This window comes from Aedes albopictus, chromosome 2 (genome assembly GCF_035046485.1).
Source record: "Aedes albopictus strain Foshan chromosome 2, AalbF5, whole genome shotgun sequence".
Lineage (NCBI taxonomy): Eukaryota > Metazoa > Arthropoda > Insecta > Diptera > Culicidae > Aedes > Aedes albopictus.
In genome coordinates, this window is record NC_085137.1 from 278,550,974 (window position 1) to 278,575,035 (window position 24,062).

At 44.9% G+C, this 24,062-nt stretch overlaps 1 protein-coding gene across 1 annotated transcript; it reads left to right on the forward strand.

Moving 5' to 3' along the window:
- Positions 1-1,188: 1,188 nt before the first annotated feature.
- On the forward strand, positions 1,189-3,931 carry LOC134288105 (cytokine-inducible SH2-containing protein-like). Its single transcript, XM_062851837.1, has one exon. The coding sequence runs from the start codon at positions 1,849-1,851 to the stop codon at positions 2,506-2,508; it is 660 nt and encodes a 219-aa protein (XP_062707821.1). The 5' UTR covers positions 1,189-1,848; the 3' UTR covers positions 2,509-3,931.
- Positions 3,932-24,062: the final 20,131 nt, after the last annotated feature.

A 24,062-nucleotide genomic window follows, 5' to 3' on the forward strand; every position in this document is an offset into this window, starting at 1 on the left:
GGTTAATACAGTCATGCCTTGGTCACCCGAAACCTATTAACTAAATCGCACGAAGTCACTGACTAGAACGAATTCCTTCGTCACTACATCCTTCCAGTCGCATTCAGTAGCTAAAATTCTTGGACATCCCGCAGAAACTAAAACATGATTCATCAGTTCCGGAAATGCATGTATCGTCGGAAGAGAAACGAATTTCATCGTGAAAGTGGCCAAAAGGAAGCTTGCCTCAGGCGCCCCTGGAGGACATCCATATTATAGTAAAAAGTGTATCTTATATTTACTTCACTTTACAGAGAGAAACAGCAATAAATCCAATCGATTTCATATTTTTGCCGATTTTCATCAATGAAAACAACAAAGATGACATTACCATTCAACCACATACATAGTAACTAAAACCATGATACGATGGTCAAACTTACTATGCTGTTCACCATGCGCATAGTAAACCTAACCATTGAGTAAGGTTCAAGGAATGTAATGTAATGTAAATAAAAAGCGGTATGGTAAATTGAACCCTGCACATGGTAGTTTCAAGAATGAATCATGGTCTACCAAAATCAAGTGGCAAAAGTGTTTTAATTTGACCCTCGATTTGGTCAGCGTTACTATGCCTGTTTTTTCAGTGTAGTTACTCTCGAAAAGGGTACTTTTTCACTCTTTAAATAGTACTTTGATCTCTCAGTGTGTAGACTCATGCCGTTTTTCTTTTTGATCCAGTTCCAACCTGGGTTGGAACCAGGATAAAAATTATGGAAAATTCTAGTTTGAAAGTTCAGCATTAAACTTTTCAATGCGTGTTTCATATATTATTTTGCAGAGAATCAGTCTAGAGGTCGTTTCACGTAATAAGAGCATTAACTGTAAAGTCTATAATTTCACAAGAACGCAATGAAACGCCCCTTGAAATGTAACGGCGATTCCCAACCAGCTCAAGCAAATTCCCTTGGAATTCGTCTTCGAAGTAAAATCACAATATTTTTGTGATTTACTTTTAGCGATTTTTCGCTTAGAAGCTAGTACTACATTGGTCGATGCGGAGAGTAGGAAAACAGCCAAAGCATTTAATTCATTGTGCAGTTTTCGTGTCATCAGCGATACAAAATTTTCAATAAATGTTTTTGACGTGAAATATGTATAATTTTTTAATTTAATTGGGTTTTCAAATTATGAAAAACCTTTTTCTGAGCCACTATGATTTTTTTCAGATTTTTAGAACTTTATTTTGGCACCTTAAATCAATTTCAAACAGATTTTTAGAAATCACCTTTTGACAGCTGGGCAACTGTTTGACAGCTCCGCCCAGTACAAACTGCGACGAGGGGTGATTCGACAAATCGCTCCCATACATACTTCAAATTGATTTTTAAATAGGTTCCCGAGCACCAACATTCATGAAAATTTGGATTTCGGCTTAGTTGACATGCAGATTCAGAATTGATTGATTTGTCTTTATTAAAGAAACTTTCAGCCCTTGGCTGGTTCGTCTTTGAGATTCAGAATATCGAATTATCTCAACACCGTTAAAGAAGCCAAGAGGAGCAATATCGTGACACACATGTATATGCATCTACATCATACGTTTACGTTGAGCGAAAATTACTTAAGTAAGATTTATAATACAACTTTCAGAAACTGTTCAACATTTGGGTAGTGTTCAACAATTAGCGAATTACCCTACTCATCACTATCGCTGTTTGACGTAAATTTGAGTAACTCCATGATCCGAGACTGCGTCAAAACAACTTTGGGTTCATTGGTAGTTCCGTGCAAGAAAAAGCTCTAAATAGTGATAAAAAATGCATTTGGTTTACTCACAGTTTTAATGTAAATTTTTATAATTGAAAAATGGATGAACAAAGGCAAAGTGAAAACATTTACAGATTCAAGTGGTTTATGTCTCTTGCAAGAAAACGTTCCCGTAAACCGGAAAAAACATCAAAGCAACATCAAGCCCCAGCGAAAATGACTCACAGTAGTGGAGTATTTTTTACCCTTCGAAAACGATTTCAGAACCTGACTTCAGTGAACGTAGAAGCATATGAACCAGAGCAATTTGCCTCAGACGGTGAAAGGAAACAAATGGCAGAATTTCCGAATACTCGTTCAGAAAACGATTTTGTTCGGATTGTTTTGGAGCGCCACAGCCAGAATCCTATTAGATTTTCCTCACCCAATGTAAATCTACCTGTGATATCGCTCTGCGGAGTTCAACCAATGCCTATACAAGTACAGCCTGAGTTTAGAAATGTTTGCTGTATCGAACGAATAAATGTTTCTGATAATCTTGAAACCATGATGGATAAAGTGAGAACGGATCTCTTGAAATACGGATGGTACTGGGGAAAACTAACGCGATCGTCTGCTCAAAAACGTCTCGCTCGTCAAGATAATGGGACATTCTTAGTGAGAGATTCAGAAACCGAGAAACATAAATTTTCCATAAGCTTTCGAAGCTCTGGCATCACACTGCACTGTCGGATTGATTACAAAGATAATAGTTGGTAAGTTCGAACGAAACAAATTCAATGAAATGTATTAATAATTAATTAACGAATTGGTTAGGAGAACAGAGAGACTGGCCCAAAATGCTCTAAATTGCGGAACCTTTAAAAACTTTGCAGCAGTTTTTGAAAATTGGTGTGTTTGTATTTTTTTTTTTCATTATTTTAGAGATTTGATTATGTTTAATGATTTTCCACTTTGAGTGCATAATAACATAATTAACATGATATCGAGAAGGTCATTCCTGTGAAATCGCTTTGACCCAGTAAACTTTTTGGTCTGTATAATTTGTGTTATACACTACTAGGGTCTGGGACCATTTGGGCAGGAGCACCTATTTTGGGCACTTGCTGCTATAACTCAGTGTATTTCAAACCGATTGACTTGAATTTTTGAACATGGCTGGATACTGTGTCATGTAATGTCTTAAAAATCAAGTCAATGGTTTGAAAATTGACTGAGTTATAGCAGAAAGTGCCCAAAATAGGTGCTCCTGCCTATTCAATCGTATGAACTGCACCAAACTGCTATACACAGGGGTTTTTTCGGCTTTCAGTCTGTTAAGCGTTTGAAACGAAAATTTCTTTCTTACGCCAGACGTTTCAATGAGCTATGCCATCTCTTTCAAGGGTTCTGTAAAGGTATTGGCTTAGTTACATGAAATACAAAAAACTACAGTCCTTCAAGAACATTTTTCGTTTTTCGTCTGGAGGTTCAATTTTTGCGTGAAAACTTGTCAACATATTATGGTTCATCAATTTCCTAAAATATCACATTCAAAAAACACGTTTTAGAAATTTGAAACTACATTAAAAACATACAAACCAGTTATACTCGAAAGTCACCGACGGTACTCTGCTCTCCCTATTTTGGAAGTTTGCCACATCGTTAACACGGACGAGACGGTAAACAAGCGAAGCGATTCCGACGGTCTTAGTAACATTTATGCAGGAATTCGTGAGTAATAGTGACACGGCTCCATCCATCTATCCGGCACCAGCACCACTAGTTAAGGTGGTTGCTCATCATCCTCATTTAGTAGTTACCGTTGAAGGCACCATTGTGGATCGTGATTGCAACTGGAATCCGGTTGCTGTATGCTATATAACTTTCGAAGAGCTGACTACGGCAGTATAGTAGCATTGTTGTCCAGTATAAACTGGATCAATATTTTGGACATGACAGCGCTGCACAGACTTTTACCAATATCTTGCTTTACGCAATCGACAGACACGTTCCTAAAAAAGTCGTTAAAGAAGATTCCCGGACCCAATGGATAACGAACAATTTGCGTTCATTAAAAAGAATTAAAAGAGCTGCTCTCCGAAGGTACGTTAAATACCGCACTCCATCGCTTAAGATCCAGTATATCAGACTCAACTACGAATACAAGAGGTTAAGCCATTTTTGCTTGGGGGCAGCAGGGACGGATACAAAACACACACACACACACACACACACACACACACACACACACACACACACACACACACACACACACACACACACACACACACACAGGGGCAGCAGGGACGAAAGTCCTGGGGCCTGACGCACCCCCCCGCTTGCGAGTCAGCCGCGTAGTTGCCGGCTAAGAATAGGACTACTAATCCCAATTCAAGGTGTCAAGCGACCCGTGCCGAGGAATGAGTGATCGAGGGGGTGAAAAAGATGCTCGATCTTTAACGGAGCCTGTGGGGTACCTGGGCACCCCCCACAGTAAGCTGTCCCTTACCGCGTTAATGCAGAGCTCTGGCGTGGTGGACATTCTTTCTCGTGCGACTCGTGGGAATAAAATATGAGTAACAAATCAATTCAGAAAACAAGTGTAGCAGGTAGTAGTGGTGCGATCAACCCCTTCGCAAGAAGCGGGTTGATGAGGTCTCCGACAAGGAGAAGTGCGGAGTCAGGTGCTGGAAGCTGCTTACGTAGCTCAAGCGTGGGAGCTCCTGTCCACTCCACGGCAAGCCAGCCAGTGGAGTTCATGGACGGAGCGTGGTTGCTGAGGGCCATCAGCCAAGAAGTAGGAAAAAGACGGCCCGCATTAGAGGTTGCTGAGCACCAGCTTGGCAAAATCATCGACTTTGCGACAACTAAGTCGAATATAAGCAAGGACCTGAAAACGGTCTTGCTTAGACTTAGAGTGTCTGTCGATGAGGCCAAGCAGGAGCACGCGGTCGCGTTGCTGGCTGCTGCAGCGGCGGAACCCGCAAAAGAGAAGGCGTCGAAGTTTACACAAACGGAGGCCTTCTCCTTTGCAGGTAGTCCGAAGAGAGTGGAAGCGAATGCTCGTGACAAACGTGACAAGCATTCGCAGAAGCGGGCGAGGCAGCCGTCAGGTGAGGAGCTGTCTGGCGGCGCCCGCAAGGCCAGGCGTATAATAACCCCGAAAGCCGGTGGTAATGCCGGAAAGTCGGACCCCAGCCAGGGTTCCCGGAAAGCTGGGAAGGGTGGGCCTGAAAAGGCTGGCCCGTCCCGGAACGATGGGAACAAGGGGTTGCAGGACGCCAAGCCAAGGCGTAGGAAGGCAGGTGCCAGGCGCGAGAAAGGCGACGCTATCGTCATCAAGACGGAACAGTCTAAGTACTCGGACGTCTTGAAGACGATGCGAAGCGACGCCAAGCTTGAGGGTCTTGGAGCCGACGTGCGCAGTATTAGACGTACTCGTACGGGCGAGATGATCCTGGAGCTGAAGCGCCAGAAGGAACACAAGGGCGCCACCTACAAGAGGCTGGCATAAGAGGTCCTTGGCGAAGGTGTGCAGGTGAGGGCTCTGACACATGAGGTGACTCTGAAGGTCAAAGACATTGACGAGATCACCGAAGTGGAAGAGCTCGTCACGGCACTGCGGCAACAGTGCGATGTGCAGGTGGCCGCCGCAGCCGTTAAGCTACGGAGAAGGCCAGCAGGGACACAGATAGTTTTGGTTCAGCTACCTGTGGCGGATGTTAAAAAGTCCGTTAAAGTAGGGAGTATAAAGGTGGGCTGGTGTGTATGTCACCTGACATTCCACGAGCCACCAGAGGTTTGCTTCAGGTGTCTGGAATCAGGACACAAGTCGTGGGACTGTAAAGGCCCCAACAGGCGCAAACTGTGTAGGCGATGCGGCGCTGAAGGTCATAAGGCCCAAAGCTGCACGAGTCCGCCCATCTGCATGATCTGTACCGGGAAAACCTCGAAAAACAGACATCCGATGGGTGGTCCAGGGTGCCCGGCCTTTAAGAAAGCCGCAGTGGACAACAAATCACAGTGCAGGTAACGCAGCTGAACCTGAACCACTGTGATGCGGCTCAGCAACTGCTTTGTCAGGCGGTTTCTGAGTGGAAGACGGATATCGCCATCATTTCGGACCCATACCGAGTACCCGCCGGCAACGGCAACTGGGCCTCAGATGGGACCAGAAAAATGGCGGCGATATGGACGACGGGTAAATACCCCATTCAAGAGTTGGTGTCTACTACCCATGAGGGCTTCGTGGTCGCCAAAGTAAACGGGGTCTTCTTCTGTAGCTGTTACGCGCCTCCGCGGTGGCCGATCGAGCAGTTCACGCAAATGCTGGACCGCTTAACGACCGTGCTAACAGGGCGAAGGCCGGTGGTAATAGCGGGCGACTTTAATGCCTGGGCCGTGGAATGGGGAAGCCGTTTCACGAACCAGCGGGGTCAGATCCTGCTAGAAACACTGGCCATCTTAGATGTCGACTTGGCTAATGTCGGTACCAAGAGTACCTTTAGTCGAAGCGGAGCGGAGTGAATTATTGACGTGACCTTTTGTAGTCCTGGCCTAACAAGTAGTTCGAACTGGAGAGTAGATGATGGCTACACTCACAGCGACTACCTGGCGGTTCGCTACAGTATCGACTACAATAACAGCAGACAGCGGATAGAAGAAGAGGCGGCTAGGCCAAGGCCAAGCCCTCGCAGGTGGAAGACATCATACTTCGACGAAGGGGTATTTAGGGAGGCGCTCCGCCGTGAGCGAAACTTAATCGGTTTAGACGGCGACGAGCTGGTAGCGGTGCTCTCACGTGCGTGTGATGCGACCATGCCTAGGCGAGTCCACCCTAGAAATGGGAGGCCACCGGCTTACTGGTGGACCGACGCGATTGTGGACCTGCGCCGCGCCTGCCTACGGGCTAGGCGGCGGATGCAGCGAGCACGATCAGAGGGAGAGCAAAACGAACGGCGGGTGGTGTTCGCCGCTGCAAAAGCCGCGCTCAAGACCGAGATAAGAGCAAGCAAAAAGGCCTGCTTTGAGGGTCTCTGTCAGAGTGCCAATACGAACCCGTGGGGTGACGCCTACAGGATCGTTATGGCCAAGACGAGAGGTATGATGGCTCCTACAGAGCAATCTCCAGAGATGTTGGAGGGGATCATTGGAGGACTTCTCCCGCGTCATGATCCTAATCCTTGGCCTCCTTTCGTAGGACAGCCGGGGACTGGGGCTGGCGATGAGGAGAGGGTCACCGATGTGGAACTTGTGGGGATAGCTAAGTCCCTTAGCGTAGGTAAGGCCCCAGGTCCGGACGGAGTTCCAAACCTGGCCTTAAAAGTAGCCATTGCAGAGGCTCCCGAGATGTTCAGGTCTGCTATGCAGAAATGAGGGAGTTTTCCAGAAGCTTGGAAGAGGCAGAGCCTGGTATTGTGCGTTTAGCACTAAATTGATTTCCGAAAAAACTTCATTGACTTCCGCTGCCTTTCCTATGCGTTAAACATTACGTCGGAAGTAGTGCGCTGTATAGCAAATCAGATTTACTGTACAGCGCACTACTTCCGACGTTATGTTTAACGCATAGGAAAGGCAGCGGAAGTCAATGAAGTTTTTTCGGAAATCAATTTAGTGCTAAACGCACAATACTATTGCCAAAGGCGGGGAAACCACCCGGAGACCCGTCGGCATATAGACCAATATGCTTGATTGACACGGCGGGGAAGGTGCTCGAAAAGATCATCCTCAATAGAATGTTGCGGTTCACCGAGGGCGAAAATGGTCTTTCGAGTAACCAATACGGCTTCCGGAAGGGGAGGTCCACCGTAGACGCTATCTTGTCGGTTACAAAAACCGCCGAGAAAGCACTCGAGCCTAAGAGGAGGGGAATTCGCTTTTGCGCGGTAGTGACTCTGGACGTAAGGAATACGTTTAATAGTGCCAGCTGGTCTGCTATTGCCGATGCGCTCTTGCGTCTGGGGATACCGGAGTACCTGTACAAGATTCTCGGAAGTTACTTTCAGAATCGTGTACTAGTCTACGACACGGAGGTGGGTCGGAAGTGCTTTCACATAACCTCAGGAGTCCCGCAAGGTTCCATCCTGAGTCCGGTGTTATGGAATGTCATGTACGACGAGGTGTTGAGATTAGAGTATCCAGTGGGAGTTGTGATTGTTGGATTTGCCGACGACATTACGCTCGAAGTCTACGGTGAAACGATCGAGGAGATAAAGTTGACTACCAACCACTCGATCAAGGTTGTGGAGGCGTGGATGCGGTCCAGGAAACTGGAGCTGGCTCACCACAAGACAGAGGTGACGGTTGTTCACAACCTGAAGTCGGAGCAGCAGACGGAGATCAGTGTAGGAGAGTGTACTATCCTGTCAAAGCGCTCCGTCAAACACTTGGGCGTGATGATCGACGATAAGCTTACCTTCGGTAGCCACGTCGATTATGCCTGTAAAAGAGCCTCCACAGCTATTGCGGCACTGTCCCGGATGATGTCCAATAGCTCTGCGGTGTACGCCAGTAAGCGCAAGCTTCTGGCTAGTGTTGCTACGTTCATACTTAGGTATGGCGGCCCGGCGTGGGGCACCGCGCTAAGTACTAAATGCTACCGACGGAAGCTGGAAAGTACTTGCAGGCTTATGTGCCTGAGGGTTGCGAGCGCATACCGTACCGTGTCACACGACGCTCTCTGCGCCATTACTGGTATGGTGCCTATCAGCATTCTTATCAGTGAGGACATGGAGTGCTTCGAAATGCGCGGCACAAGAGGCATACGCAGGACTGCCAGGATGGCCTCTATGGTCAAATGGCAGCGTGCGTGGGACAGTTCCACCAAAGGAAGGTGGACCCATAGGCTGATACCGAGGGTAGATAGTTGGATTAATAGGCGCCATGGGGAAGTTACATTCCACCTGACACAGGTCCTTACAGGTCATGGTTGCTTCCGACAGTATCTACGCCGTTTCGGGCATGCGGATTCTCCCGAATGCCCAGCGTGCAATGGTTTAGAGGAAACGGCGGAACACATTTTGTTCGTGTGCCTGCGTTTTCGCACATTGCGTGACCGCATGCTTGCCACATGCGGGGAGGACACAAACCCGGACAACTTGGGCCAGAGGATGTGTAGAGATGAGTTCGGCTGGAACGCCGTTTCAACGGCTATCACCCATATCGTCTGGGAACTACAGAGGAGGTGGCGCGTGGACTCGGAGAGTGGCTAGTCCAGATGCAGTACAAGAGGTGGTCCAGGGGTTCGGAGTCGGCTTCGTAGATCATACCGGTGCCCTGCGGTCGAGATCGACCCTTACAACGATTAAGTGGCCGCGGAGAGGAAGTCCCGGTAGCGGTGCTGTCGTGGCGTCGGTCTACTGGGTTGGATCCGGGCCCGCGGTTGGAAAGGGGTTTCCCCGGCAAGGGTCGGGGTAGGTGAGATCCTGCTGTCTGCAACCTACGGGTGCATCTGATAGGGCCTGAAGGGTAGTGATACCCTTCCTTACGGGCAGGTCAGATCGGGTTGCACGTGGGCATCAGTTCTTGATGTCCGCTCAGCAGTAGGGCGCGGGCGGGGTTGACCCTGCCCGTCTTCCGAGGACAAAGGGAGTGGCGAGGACCACTCTGGAAACTGGCTAAGCGCCAGCATGTTACCGTGATGGACTCTCCAAAGCGAGTCATCGATGTTCGTTGCTGCAGGCTACGCAGCTAACCTTGTGGGTGCGATGTGCACTAGCCCCTCTCTGAAGCAATACCTTCTTGGTGGTTCCGGAGAGACGTAGGGTTTGGCGACCATAGGAATGGTTTAGTGGATACGAGGAGAGAGTAGTCCTGGATTTTACTTTTGTTGTAGAAGACAGCCTGTCAGACCTACACTACCCTAACCTTCTGTTAGGGTGTCTGTTGAGCAGATTATCCCCCTATGGTTTAGAAGAAAAAAAAAAGCCATTTTTGGCTTCGATCGCTATCGAAGCAACGATGCTGTATTCCTCCATCGTTTAAAATCCCACCCGAAATGCTTTTGGAACTACATCAACCAGCAACGAAAGGAAGTCGGTTTGCCATTATCCATGGTCTACAACGGGGAATTGGCTTCTTCTCCTCAAGAGATTTGCAGGCTTTTTTCAACTAAATTTGCAAGTGTGAGGGAGTGTTCAACCTAGAGGAAGCGAAGGATTTCCTCTTTATTGCCGTCGAGCAGATACAGAATTTCCGTACCTCAAAAACTCTCACGACAATAACAATCAAGGTCAGTGGCCTCCTCCAAAAGGGACTGGCTACCCGAAGAGCTTCACTGATTGTTCCCTGATGGGTTAATCCTCCTCCAAAAGGGACTGGTTACCCGAAGAGGATTAAGGTTGAACTTCTCTTCCAAAAGGGACTGGTTACCCGAAGAGATCCACTCTGTGGCTAGTTCTAAAACAAAATTCTCCTCCAAAAGAGACTGGTTACCCGAAGAGAATTAGGTGGTTTCGGATATTTCAAAACAAAGAGTCTGACTTGACTCGTACTAGAATCTACCGCGAATGCTTTATTCATGAAACGGGGTCCCCTTATATACCCTCGTCCAGACCTGTCCAGACATTTTCGCACCCTCTTTTTAACATGTTTTTTCCTGATCCTGTGGAAAACTATTCCATTTGTATATGTGCCGTCCAGAAAGTATGCTCATCCTTTTCACATCATTAATTTGCCATGATCGATCGAGATTCTAACTTGCATACATATTATCTTGCTATAAACCTTCCAAGCAAATCGTGCTGTTACCGAACGGTAACTTTGCGCTTATGGTGGGGGAATGTAGGGAAATGTTTATATAGCTACTCCAACGGTCGCTTTGAACAGTGGGCGTCGTGCGGGTCGACCCAATGCGCGCCACGGTACGTCAACGCGCAATGAAGAATGGTGAGTTTCTGCAGCCGCCTGAAGCGGGTGGCGATGTGGGCGGAAACACTGAGATCGAGAGAAACCGGAGAGAAAATCGGAGAATGGGACGGCGAGGGAGGTGACGAGCGGTGTTCGAGACGAGTGAATCCCTAACCGTGCTCGAGGAAAGAAGTGCAAAGTCTTAGGGTCGGAGTTGCCACGTTTGCGGCCTCTGATCAGTGTAAAGAAGTGCGGGTCCAACCTCGTGGGGGGGTTCGATTTGGGCTGTTGGCGGATTAGATTACAGCACCCGCTAGCTAGGGAACAGATCGCGACAAGCTGCCGTAACCCACGTCAAACCGCCGCCACCGGTCAGTGACATTTCTTCGCTACGCTTCTCATCGGCCGCAAGTTCGTCCGGCCAGAATCTATCGGCCGCCGGACCGTATCAGGACCCCCCCCCCCCGTGCAGGACTACACTACGAGCTCACGTTAGCCACTATTTCGCCGAATCGCGACGGCCTGCCGGCCACGCCGCACTTTATCCTTCCGTGCCGGATCGAATCCGGACCACAACCGATTGCCCGCCACCTCCGACTGGCATCCATCGTCCGACACTTCATCGGCCGCCTTCGGAGAATCCAAGGACGGCCCTGCTCGCGTCGACTCCCTAAACGCCTACGCCATCTGTGACGCGGAAGCCGAACACCCCAAGAAGATTTCCGCCCCATAAGCCGCTCTCCGACCGCTTTCGGGGAATCTTAGGACTATCCTACTCGCGTCGGCTCTCTAGACACCGGCACCACTTGGGTTGCGGAAGAACGGCGCCCCCCTTCCCCCCCCCCCGGTCGCCCACCCTGTGCCGCTCTACGATTAACCTGCCGGCGACACGATGGACGAGATCCGTGTTCCGGCGTTCCACCAGCCACTGCACGACGCCTTCTTCAGAAATCAATAAATCTGTAAGTAATTCAAATCTCTTTTTAGGTCAAACCCCACCGAAAACTTCCCCATCCGAAACGCCCTGGGACCCGGGAGTCAAAAGAGGCTTTGTGAGCCCACCCCGGAAGCTGCCGTTGGCTGGACCAGCAGCTTGGGGCTTAGGCACGGCTCCTCCAGGGCCGGCGCGATCGACTCCCGGGGTCAAAAGTTGTTTCACTGGCGCCCAACGTAAAAGTAACGATTTGAGGTTCCTAGGAGGAAAAAATATCTACGGATATTTTTTCTCTATTAGCGTTGGGGGAGTTTTCGTAATAAAATTCCTCAAATCCACTCTGGTCACATTAGGTGCTTAAACAAAACAAGTTTTGCCTTCTACGATTTGTAAATGATGTTCACCTTCACAAAAATCAATGCAAACAAACCTATCCTAGCAGTGGTCATCTTCATGGATTAGACTTGACTGAGCTGAAAGCAAAACCGTGCGACCTAAGGGTGTTTGATGAAGTTAAAGAATACCGCTCGTTTATAAAAGCTTTTGCGAATTGAATGCCACCAATCAGCCACAAAACATCTGCACCGTAGCGCCGAATCCTATCGTTACCATTCTTCATGAGCTCGATAGCGATTATGGTTAAAATAACTCGTTGTCGCGACGCGTAAGGTTAAAATCACTATTGGAAGCTATGACGATCCTTAAATACTTGGCCCAGTCCCCGGTCTCTGAGACAAATACCCGCACCCCATATCATTTTTCTGGACAGCCACCAGGAGATTTCAGCTCCACAACACTGCCTCTACTCCGAACCTCTGTAGAAAGCATGCATGGACAGACTGTATACTACAAAGAGTCCAAAAGTAATTTACATTCGCCTGTCCAACAGTTTACTGAAGCTAACTCTCCCAGACAAGCTGCTCGATTCGAAAAGTGGTGGGATCTATGATGCAGCTTGGACAAACTAACCCTTCTACTATGTCAGCAATCCTAAAGTCGCTGGATTTCTTTGAGCGCCACCAGAATTTGACTTTCTCACTGGTTCTTGGCACTCAACCAGGAACTTACACTTCATGTTTTTCTTACGTTCACGGTTTAAATGTATGCGGCTATAACTTACACCTTTCACAAAAGATTTAGAGATGAGAATCATAGCTCCGTCAAAACCAAAACACAGCGTGAATGATTCACGAAACCGTATCAAACAATGGCCAAATAATATTTGACTTTTCGAACTTTGTTAAAACGAAGTTGTAGGTTATTAAAAGTACTTTCAATATTCTTCACCAGGTAGCAGCGAAACCCATCCCTGCTTCAATGGCCTCGGTACGATATAACTCAGTTCATTTCCGAAATACAATTATGTGACAAAACGTATTACCAATAACCTTCTAAGGACATCTCAATTTAGTCAGTTTCATATAAATATACAATCAATTTTCAAGCTCACATTGGGTACTTGGTGATTGCCAAACAAGGGTCATTGCCCTTCGGATTGGCTTATGATCACAGTCAAAACGTCGTACTGTTGAGCGTTGTCGGTCGACCCAATAAAATCCTCCGAACAATAGTTCTCATCGCTTCTGTCCACAAGCAGTGTGACTAATGAAGCCGATCCGTTCTTGGATGCTGAGGCTAGACTCTGAAAACCTGAAATACTTAGATGTGAATATTCGATTCACGACCAAGTTTACTTCCATTTGAAATTGCGGTATCTACCTTCTGTCCTTGACCACTTAGCCTAGGGCAATCGCTTTCCGCGGAGCGAGCCATGTAGGCGTTTCAGGTCAAAAGGAGCCGTCGTAGAAGCAAATTTCTGGAAGAACATTACCCAACTTTAGGAGGAGACGTCCTCGAATAGCGGGGTTTACAATGTATACGCGCGCGCGGGTTGCGTTCCATAGCGAACGACAGCCAAACGAATACTGTCCGGACTGATGCCGATCGATCCCAAGCTAGGGCGATCGGAGAACTTCTCTCGTGAAAGCATTATAAAGCTTATATTCTCCTACAGCAATACATAATTAACTTGAGTGTTAGTATTGTTATGTACTTCAAGTACAATCGAATCGTCTATTGTTCCCCTTCGTATTCATATGATCACTAGAATTCGTGAGAAATAATCGTCGGTAGAAATTTGTGTGAATTAGTATCCATCGGTCTTTCACGCGTATCGGTACTGTTCCGCGCGACAGTTGGTGGCGCGTCAATTATTTTGACCACGGTTCGTATGCGGGGCAGTAGATGTTGTGTGAGCACAGAAACCGCGATTGTTTTACTGATCCACCCTAGAAAGTCCTATGATGCTCTGACATGGGAAGTTGAAGCTGATTCAAGCGAAGATTTTGACCTATTTATATATGGAAGTTCGCACTGTTTTTCAGAAGCTGAACTGTGATAATCAATAGTTGTTCAGTTGTAAGGCATGTTCTGTTTGTTTTTGCATTTGGTGTTTTTTTTTGTTTGCTTTATATCGTTTTGTTTATGTTTTGGTTATTACGTTCAATTAGAAGTAGCTCAGTGTAAAAAAAAGCAATTGTAAATTCCTTTTTTTTTCCCCTGACCAGAGGGGGATGTTACCGAACGGTAACTTTGCGCTTATGGTGGGGGAATGTAGGGAAATGTTTATATAGCTACTCCAACGGTCGCTTTGAACAGTGGGCGTCGTGCGGGTCGACCCAATGCGCGCCACGGTACGTCAACGCGCAATGAAGAATGGTGAGTTTCTGCAGCCGCCTGAAGCGGGTGGCGATGTGGGCGGAAACACTGAGATCGAGAGAAACCGGAGAGAAAATCGGAGAATGGGACGGCGAGGGAGGTGACGAGCGGTGTTCGAGACGAGTGAATCCCTAACCGTGCTCGAGGAAAGAAGTGCAAATTCTTAGGGTCGGAGTTGCCACGTTTGCGGCCTCCGATCAGTGTAAAGAAGTGCGGGTCCAACCTCGTGGGGGGGTTCGATTTGGGCTGTTGGCGGATTAGATTACAGCACACGCTAGCTAGGGAACAGATCGCGACAAGCTGCGGTAACCCACGTCAAACCGCCGCCACCGGTCAGTGACATTTCTTCGCTACGCTTCTCATCGGCCGCAAGTTCGTCCGGCCAGAATCTATCGGCCGCCGGACCGTATCAGGACCACCCCCCCCCCCGTGCAGGACTACACTACGAGCTCACGTTAGCCACTCTTTCGCCGAATCGCGACGGCCTGCCGGCCACGCCGCACTTTATCCTTCCGTGCCGGATCGAATCCGGACCACAACCGATTGCCCGCCACCTCCGACTGGCATCCATCGTCCGACACTTCATCGGCCGCCTTCGGAGAACCCAAGGACGGCCCTGCTCGCGTCGACTCCCTAAACGCCTACGCCATCTGTGACGCGGAAGCCGGACACCCCAAGAAGATTTCCGCCCCATAAGCCGCTCTCCGACCGCTTTCGGGAATCTTAGGACTATCCTACTCGCGTCGGCTCTCTAGACGCCGGCACCACTTGGGTTGCGGAAGAACGGCGCCGACCCCCCCCCCCCCCCCCCGGTCGCCAACCCTGTGCCGCTCCACGATTAACCTGCCGGCGACACGATGGACGAGATCCGTGTTCCGGCGTTCCACCAGCCACTGCACGACGCCTTCTTCAGAAATCAATAAATCTGTAAGTAATTCAAATCTCTTTTTAGGTCAAACCCCACCGAAAACTTCCCCATCCGAAACGCCCTGGGACCCGGGAGTCAAAAGAGGCTTTGTGAGCCCACCCCGGAAGCTACCGTTGGCTGGACCAGCAGCGAAAGTTGTTTCAGTGCTTACAATTAATTTAGCCGAGTTGAGAATCTTTTCAGCAATTAAGCCTCTGCAATAGATTAGAGTTTTCCTGGATTAACTCTTAGTGGTGAGCATGGATAGTTGCATACAATTGTAATCCTAGCTGTGCTTGTCTGCTTTAATAGGGTTTCACAATATTGCTTAATCATAGTGCTTATGTATAAATGGCAAGTCTTTATCTGAGTGCGCAATATCAAATCCGATCGCATAATTCATCTCACGCATGCGTATTACCGGAGATGCCTACATGAATCGATCTAATTTCTGTACTACCACACATCTAGAATTCTTGCATCATATGGATCATGAATTAACCTGAATATGAAAACGCGTAGTAAAGATCATGATTGATCCTGAATATGAAAACGTTTTTATTCAATACAACTTGATCATTCATTCCCTATAATGTTCTGAATGTATGCGATCTGCGTATAATACGCTTAATAATTGACATTGACATTGATCTTGCACTAGAGTTCCATTGCCAAGCATAACCGTAGTAGCATCAGGGAAGTGGAAAGCAAATGATTTGTTTATAAATATGTGCTCTGGACTAATCGTTTACTACGCGCGATTTGTTCCGCGCTGGATCATGTGTTTATCCAAAACAGTCCCTTCCATAACGCTACGCGATCAAAGCATAATGGTGATAACGTTTGATGGAACGTTGGCTTGTTTCCAATCGATTCAGGTTGATTTTTGCACATTGGAATTTACACCGGTCTACATGAATTTGTGACCAACGCGATTCATCAAACGTTATTTTTACAATTATTATGTTCCTTATTATTATAAATCATTATAATAGGAATATTTATGTGGCACTCATTGGCGTAACTAGGATTTTTTCCTGGAGGGGGCCCAGGGGGGGCCTGACTTGAGATGAATTTTAAGCGGGATGGGCGCCCGATAAGTGAATATGCAAATCAGTATTGTAGTTTTGAGTAATCAAAATGACTGTTTCAGATTTGTTCATAGTTTTGTAAACTATATGAGTACGAACAATTCCTCCAAGATTTTTTTTTTCATAGCTTAATTCAGTGATTCCATCTTGGCTTCTTCCAGAAATTCAATCAAGAATTCATCTAGGGATTCCACTAGACATTTTTTCGGGGATTTGTCCTGGGATATCTATAGAGGTTCCTCCAGTAATTGTTCCAGTGCTTTTTTCGAAGTTTCCTTCAGGAATTTCTCCAGAGATCCTTTAAGGTATTTCTGCAGGTATTCAGAGATTTCTACAGGGATATCTCCATATATGCCTTCCAAAATTCCACTAGAGATTGCTCCAATAATTACATCTGGAATGATTCGAAGTATTTCTGCAGGAATGTATTCCAGACATTCTTTTAGAAAATTTTACTTAGAGATTCTTAAAAAAAAACACTCCAAGAATTGCTTGAAAAATTTGTACAAAATACCTTTCGGGATCCTAGTTTTTTTTATGTGTATTAACGAGATTTTTAGCCCTAGGCTAGTTCATCTCGGGGCCCACGCTTTATTTCCCTTCCGAAGGAAGAAGTCACATTTTGCGAGTTTGTCGGGAGTGGGATTCGATCCCTCGGCGTGATAGTCAAGTGTTCTAACCATCCCACCAGGTCCGCTCCACTAGGGATCCTAGTATTCCTTCAACAATTACTGCAGACATTGATTTCTTCATTTTTTTATCCAGGAATATTCCTACAAAAAATCTTCCAGGTATTCGCTAAAAAAGCTCTCCTGAGATTCCATAAAGAGTTCCTAATGGGGCTTGCTTCCGGGATTGCTCATCGGGTTTCTTCAGAAATTACTTCAAGAGTTCCTCCAGGGATTCACCGGAAATTTCTTCTGTTATTCTTACAAAAACGAATTCCGAGATTATTTTAAACATTTCTAGAAGAACTCTTATTGGGATTCCATCAGAAACTCCCGCAGGAATTAATCCAGAATTTCAGGATTTCCTCAGGAATTTCAGCGGTTTCTTCAGTATTTCCCCTGAGAATTCTTCAGAAAATCCTCCTGGAATTCCTTCAGAAATCGAACTTTGTATTTCATCAGGAATGAATCTTGAGATTCCTCCAGGAACTCCTTCGGAAATTCCTCTCGGATTTTTTTCAAGAATTATTCCAGGTATTCCTCCTGGCATGCCTCTAGTATTTCATTCAGGCATTTCTCCAGAGACTTCTGCAAGAGTTCTACCAATAATTTCTCCAGGTATTACCCCAGGTATTTCCTCAGGAATTACTCCAGGGATTTATTCAAGTTTGGATCCAGGAATTCTTCCATGAATTCCTCCGAAAATTCTTCCAGGAATTTCTTCTCTAAGGTTTCCTCTACACATTCCTCCAGGATTTATTTCATGGATCCCTCCAGGAATTCCATCGATGATTCCTGCAGTAATTCATCCAGAAAATCCTCCTGGAACTCCTCCAGAAATTCCTTTCTGAATTCCTCTAAAAATTTCTCCTTGAATTTCTTCAGAAATTTCTCCATGGATTCCTTCCAGAATTCCTCTAGAGATTCTTCCAGGAATTCATTCAGGGATTCTCAAGGTATTCATTTAGGGATTCCTCCTGCAGATCTTCCATGAATAGTTCCACGGATTTTCCTCAAGATTTCCTATAGAGATTTGTCCAGGAATATCTCCTGAGGTTCTCCCAGAAATTGTTTCAGGGATTCCTCCAGTTTTTTTTTTGCAAGAATTCCCCCAGGAATTCTTCCAAGCAATTCTCTAGAAATTCCTCTAAGGATGCCTCTAGGAATTTCTCAAGAGGTTACTTAAGTATTACCCCAAGAATTCCTTCAGAAAGTCCTCCAGAAATTGATCCAGGAACTCCCATAGGAATTCCTTTAGAAATTACTACCGCAACTCCTTCAGGTATTCCTCATGGAATTCCTCCAAAAATTGCTCTGGGAATTCCTCTAGAAATTTCTCTTGGATTTTCTTCAGAAATTTCTCTTGGAGTTTCTTCAGAAATTTCTCTTGGAATTTCTTTAGAAATTCCTCCATTAACTGCTTCCAGGTATTACCCCAGGTATTTCCTCAGGAATTACTCCAGGGATTTATTCAAGTTTGGATCCAGGAATTCTTCCATGAATTCCTCCGAAAATTCTTCCAGGAATTTCTTCTCTAAGGTTTCCTCTACACATTCCTCCAGGATTTATTTCATGGATCCCTCCAGGAATTCCATCGATGATTCCTGCAGTAATTCATCCAGAAAATCCTCCTGGAACTCCTCCAGAAATTCCTTTCTGAATTCCTCTAAAAATTTCTCCTTGAATTTCTTCAGAAATTTCTCCATGGTTTCCTTCCAGAATTCCTCTAGAGATTCTTCCAGGAATTCATTCAGGGATTCTCAAGGTATTCATTTAGGGATTCCTCCTGCAGATCTTCCATGAATAGTTCCACGGATTTTCCTCAAGATTTCCTATAGAGATTTGTCCAGGAATTTCTCCTGAGGTTCTCCCAGAAATTGTTTCAGGGATTCCTCCAGTTTTTTTTTTTTGCAAGAATTCCCCCAGGAATTCTTCCAAGCAATTCTCTAGAAATTCCTCTAAGGATGCCTCTAGGAATTTCTCAAGAGGTTACTTAAGTATTACCCCAAGAATTCCTTCAGAAAGTCCTCCAGAAATTGATCCAGGAACTCCCATAGGAATTCCTTTAGAAATTACTACCGCAATTCCTTCAGGTATTCCTCCTGGAATTCCTCCAAAAATTGCTCTGGGAATTCCTCTAGAAATTTCTCTTGGATTTTCTTCAGAAATTTCTCTTGGAGTTTCTTCAGAAATTTCTCTTGGAATTTCTTTAGAAATTCCTCCATTAACTGCTTCCAGAACTTCTCTCGAGATTCCTCCAGGAATTCATTCAAGAATTCTTCCAGGGATAGTTCCAAGCAATTTCCACAAAAATTCCTTTACAGATTAATCCAGGAATTCTTCCTGGGATTCCGTAAGGAATTTATCCAGAACTTTCTGCAGGAATTTGTCCAGAACTTTCCAGGCATTCCTCCTGAGGTTTCTCCAGAAATTGCTTCAGGGATTCCTCCAGGGATTTTTTAAAGAATTTTCCCAGGGATTCTTCCAAGAATTTCTCTAGAAATTTCTCTAAGGATTTCTCTAGGAATTTTTCGAGAGGTTTCTTTAGAAATTTCTCCAGGGAGTTTCTCCATGGACTCATCTCAGGATTTCTTCAGCAATTCTAAAGATTGCTTCGGGAGTTCTTCTAAAAACTCTAAACTCCACTAGATTGCTCCCAGAATTCTTTTAAAAACTCCACCAGGTACTCATCTAGAAATGTATCCAGAGATTACTCCAGGCATTAGTCCAGGAATTTCTCCAGGGATTTTTCAAGGCAATTCCCCAGGGTATCCTCCAGGGATTTCTTAAGGAATTTCTCGAGAGATTCCTCAAGGAATTGATACAGGCATGTCTCCAGGAATTTATCCAGGGGTTACCCCAGGCATTCCTCCAGAAGTTCCTCCAGAGATTTTTATAGGGATTCCTCCAGGCATTAATCCAGAATTCCTTCAGAAATTATTACCGCAATTTCTCCAAGAATTTATCTAGAAAATCCTCCAGGGATTCATTTAGAAATTACCCCAAGAATTCCTCTCGGAGTTTATCCAAGAAATATTTCAATAGTTCTTCCTGGGATTCCTGAATGATTTCCTCCTGAGATATCTCTAGGAATTCCTTCAAATATTTTTTCAGGAATCCTCCAGGGAATCCTCAAGGGATTCCTTTAAAAATTTCCCCACAAATTCTTTCTGGAATTTATTCAAGAATTATTCCAGGTATTCCTCCTGGGATTCTTCCAGGATTTCATCCAGGCATTTTTCCAGGGACTCCTCTAGGAGTTCTACCACGAATTTCACCAAAAATTACCCCAGGTATTTCTTCAGGAATACTTTCGGTAATTTATTCAGGAATGGATCCAGGAATTGTTCCGGGAATTCCTCCAGAAATCCTTCCAGGGTTTCCCCCAAGAATTAATCCAGGAATTTAGTCTCCGAGGTTTCCTCTACACATTCCTCCAGGAATTATTTCATGGATTCCTCCAGAAATTCCTCCGATGATTTCTCCAGTAATTCTTCCAGAAATTCCTTCTGAAATTGCTCCTGTAAGTCCTCCAGAAATTCCTCTGGAAATTTCGTCTGGAACTCCATTAGAAATTCCTCTCAGAATTCCTCTAGGAATTTCTCTAGGAATTTCTTTGGGAATTTCTCTATGAATATATTCAGAAATTTCTCCATAGATTCCTTCCAGAATTCCTCTAGAGATTCTTCCAGGAATTCATTGAACGATTCCTCAAAGAATTGATTAAAGGATTCCTCCTGGAATTAATCCATGAATAGTTCCATGGATTTTCCCCAAGATTTCCTATAAAGATTTGTCCAGAAATTCCTCCTGAAATTCTACCTGAAACTTGTCCGGAAGTTCCTCCAGGAATCCCTCCTAAGGTTCCTCCAGAGTTTCAGAGATTTCTCCAGGGTTCTTTCCAAGAATATCTCCAGGTATCAGGTATCAGAAGGCCGGCTCCAGAGGCACGTTATCCTCCATTTGGGACATTTGTGCCATCGCCATACATATGAGCCTATTTCATCATTTACCTGAGGGAGAATGGGACAAGGGATGGGAAAAGGGAAAGGGAATGGTGATGAAATAGGAAGGGGTGCCCTACAAGAGGGAATGAACGCATAAGCGCAACGAGAGCTCATAGCTCATACCACAACGGGGTTAATCAGTGCCCTGAAAATGACACTGTAAAACGCATAAGCGTAAAAAGAGCCTATAGCTCATTGGAGGTAGCTTGCGACGTCATGCGACTTTCAATATGACATAGAAAGGCACGTCATCAAAAGCATCCTCAATATTCAAGAAATCACCCAAGCAAAAACTACGTTTGAGCGAGTGCTTTCTTGAAAACGTATACAACTTTGTGTAAAAGAGTCACTGTGGACATCCCAAATTGGGAGACATGTGAGTTCACATGAACAGGCATGTTAGCCAGACGAACATCACAGATGTGATAATCGACAATGCGTTTCGAGCATTTCAGAAAGAACGACGTAACCAGATAAATCTGGAACTTATTCCTTCTTTTTACAACGCACGCACCCTTTCGGGATAAAACTACAGAGTAATTTCACGCCATGAAAATACCCAATAGAAAACTACAAGAGTTCAAAACATGTTTGAAAAACTCAAATCCCTCTGGAGAAAAATAGGACAAAGCCCCATTTGCTCCAGGAGATTTGAAGTAAGCAGAGCTTTTTAGTGTCCACTAAATCGATTCTATAGCTACAATCCTCGGGGCAGAAGCTAAAGATTCGTAGCTATACAAAAGACTGGTTTATCCGAAGATATTTAGAACTTGAACAGGTCCGAGTTCCATTCAGGAATACCTCTTGCGGTCCGCACAGACCGCAGAGGACAAGCTTCTTTCAATGCAGTAGCTATGGTATACCACAATGAAGGGCGTTGTAATAACAAAACCATAATGAAACTCTCTTGGAGTAGCAATGGAAGCGAGTTATCCATAAAATGTGATCGCAACCAATTATTACAGGTACCCTAGCTTGTTGAGCAGGGACGCCTGAATCACAAAGTTTGCGAAGGAACACTCCAAAGTGTAAAAAGGTCAAATAGAGGGTCCTCATCTGACACAGGCCAATCAGTCAACTCTTGACAAGTTCTGCTCATGCAGTGTTGGGTTAGGTGCAATTCTATGTTAAGGAACTGTACTACCTAAGTATTCCATCAAACTGAAGCATCTCAAATCAATGTTTGAGCTACTTCAGATGCCAAATATCAGCGAAAAGATGCTGAAAACAAGAGCTTGCTTGAAGGCATCCACAAGGAAAGGTTGAAACATACTGTTAACGTTATTCTAAAATATAGCATGCTCGAGGCACGACAGTTCATCTATAATGAAAAAAGTAAAGCTGGGTTCTCCAGGGATTCTTTCAAGAATTTTTGTAGAAATTTCTCTAAGAAATTTTGCGGGAATTCCTTATGAGGTTTCTTCAGAAATACTCCAGGAATTCCTTCAGAAAGTCCTTCAGGAATTCATATAGGAATTCCTTCAGGAAGTCCTCTGGGAATACCTCAGAAATTACTACCGCAGTTTCTTCAGGGGCTCCTCAAGAAATTTCACCAAGATTTACCGTAGGTATTTCTTCAGAAATTCCTACAGGAATTTCTTCAGAAATTGATCCAGGAATCCCTCCAGGAATTTCTTCGGAAATTCCTACAGCATTCCTCCAGGAATTTCTTCAGGAAATCCTTTAGAGATTGCTTCCGATATTCTTTCAGGAGATTCTTCAGGAAATTCTATAGGAATTTTTCCAAGGGATTCCTCCGGAAATTCTTTCAGGTTTCCTCTAGGAATAAATCCATGAATTTCAACTCTAGGGATTCCTCTAGAAATCCGTCCAGGAGTTATTTCACGGGTTCTTCTAGAAATTCCACCAGGAATTCCTCCAAGAATATACCAGAAATTCCTGCAGGGATTCCTCTAAGGATTCTTCCGTGAGATTCCTCCAAGAATTCCTCCTGGAATTCCTCCAGAAATACCTCTGGGAATTCTTCTAGAAGTTTATCTTGGAATTTCATCAGAAATTTCTCTAATGCTCCAGGTATTACTCCAGGAACTTCTCCAGGGATGCCTCCTTCAGAAATGTATCCATTAACTTTGGAGCCAATGGCTGAAAGTCTCTTAAAAAAAAAACAAATCAACCAATCAATCCATTAACTTTTCCAGGGAATCCGCCAGGAATTTGTCCAAAAAATTTTCTAGGATTTCCTCCAGAAATCCATCTTGGAATTGCTGAGAAAATTGGCTTATGATTTCACAAAAAAAAAAATGTGCCTATGATGCTTCGTTCTATGATTTTTCAAAGTAGGTGGTGTCTGTGGGAAATGTTTGATTTTCACTGGAGTTTTCCGGAAAATTAGGCAACCCTGATTTTTTTCAATTTAGTTTTTCAAATATATATGATCCCTACCTTATTTCATTAACCTTCAGAAACTTCATACCAATTTGTACGATAATAAAAAAATCCCCTAATGCTCCAGGCATCAGTCCAGGAACTTTTCCAGAGATTCCGCATGGAATTTTTCCAGAAGGTTCTCCCGGATATCCTCCAGAAATACATCTAGGAACTCCTCCTGTGATTTCTTGAAGAATTCTTCTAAGGATTCCTCCAGGAATGCATCCAGAAATTCCTCCAAGGATTCATCTAAACAATTTTCTAGTAATTTCTACAGGGATTTCTGATGCGGATTCTTCAGATTTTTTTTGCTGAAATTCCTAGCATAATTGCTTCTCGGACTCCTCCAGGAATTCATCCAGGGATTCCTCCAGGTATACTTTCACAAATTACTCCAGGGATTCCTGCAGGTATTGCTGCGAGAATTCTTGTAATGATTTCTTCCGAAATTTCTCTCGGGATTTTTTTTTAATTATTCAGCGATTAGTTAAAAAAATTCAGTATTTCGTTCATAATGTTTTTCAGGGATTCACCCCAGGGCTTTTTCAGGATTACTTGTAGATTTTTTGAATAATTTGAAGGATTTCTAGAGGAATTCCTCCAGCGATTTGTATTGAAATTCTTTTGAATAATTTTAGAGGGACATAGAAGCCAAAAAAATCTCCTAGAAGTCATCCAGGAATTCTTTCACAATTATCTCATGAATACCAAGTCTTTTACAAGTCCAAACTTACGATTACATCTTGCAGCACCAGCTTTTAAATATATTAA

Coding starts and splice junctions, on each gene's coding strand:
- LOC134288105 (XM_062851837.1), top strand. CDS start 1,849: ATGGATGAACAAAGGCAAAGTGAAAACATTTACAGATTCAAGTGGTTT.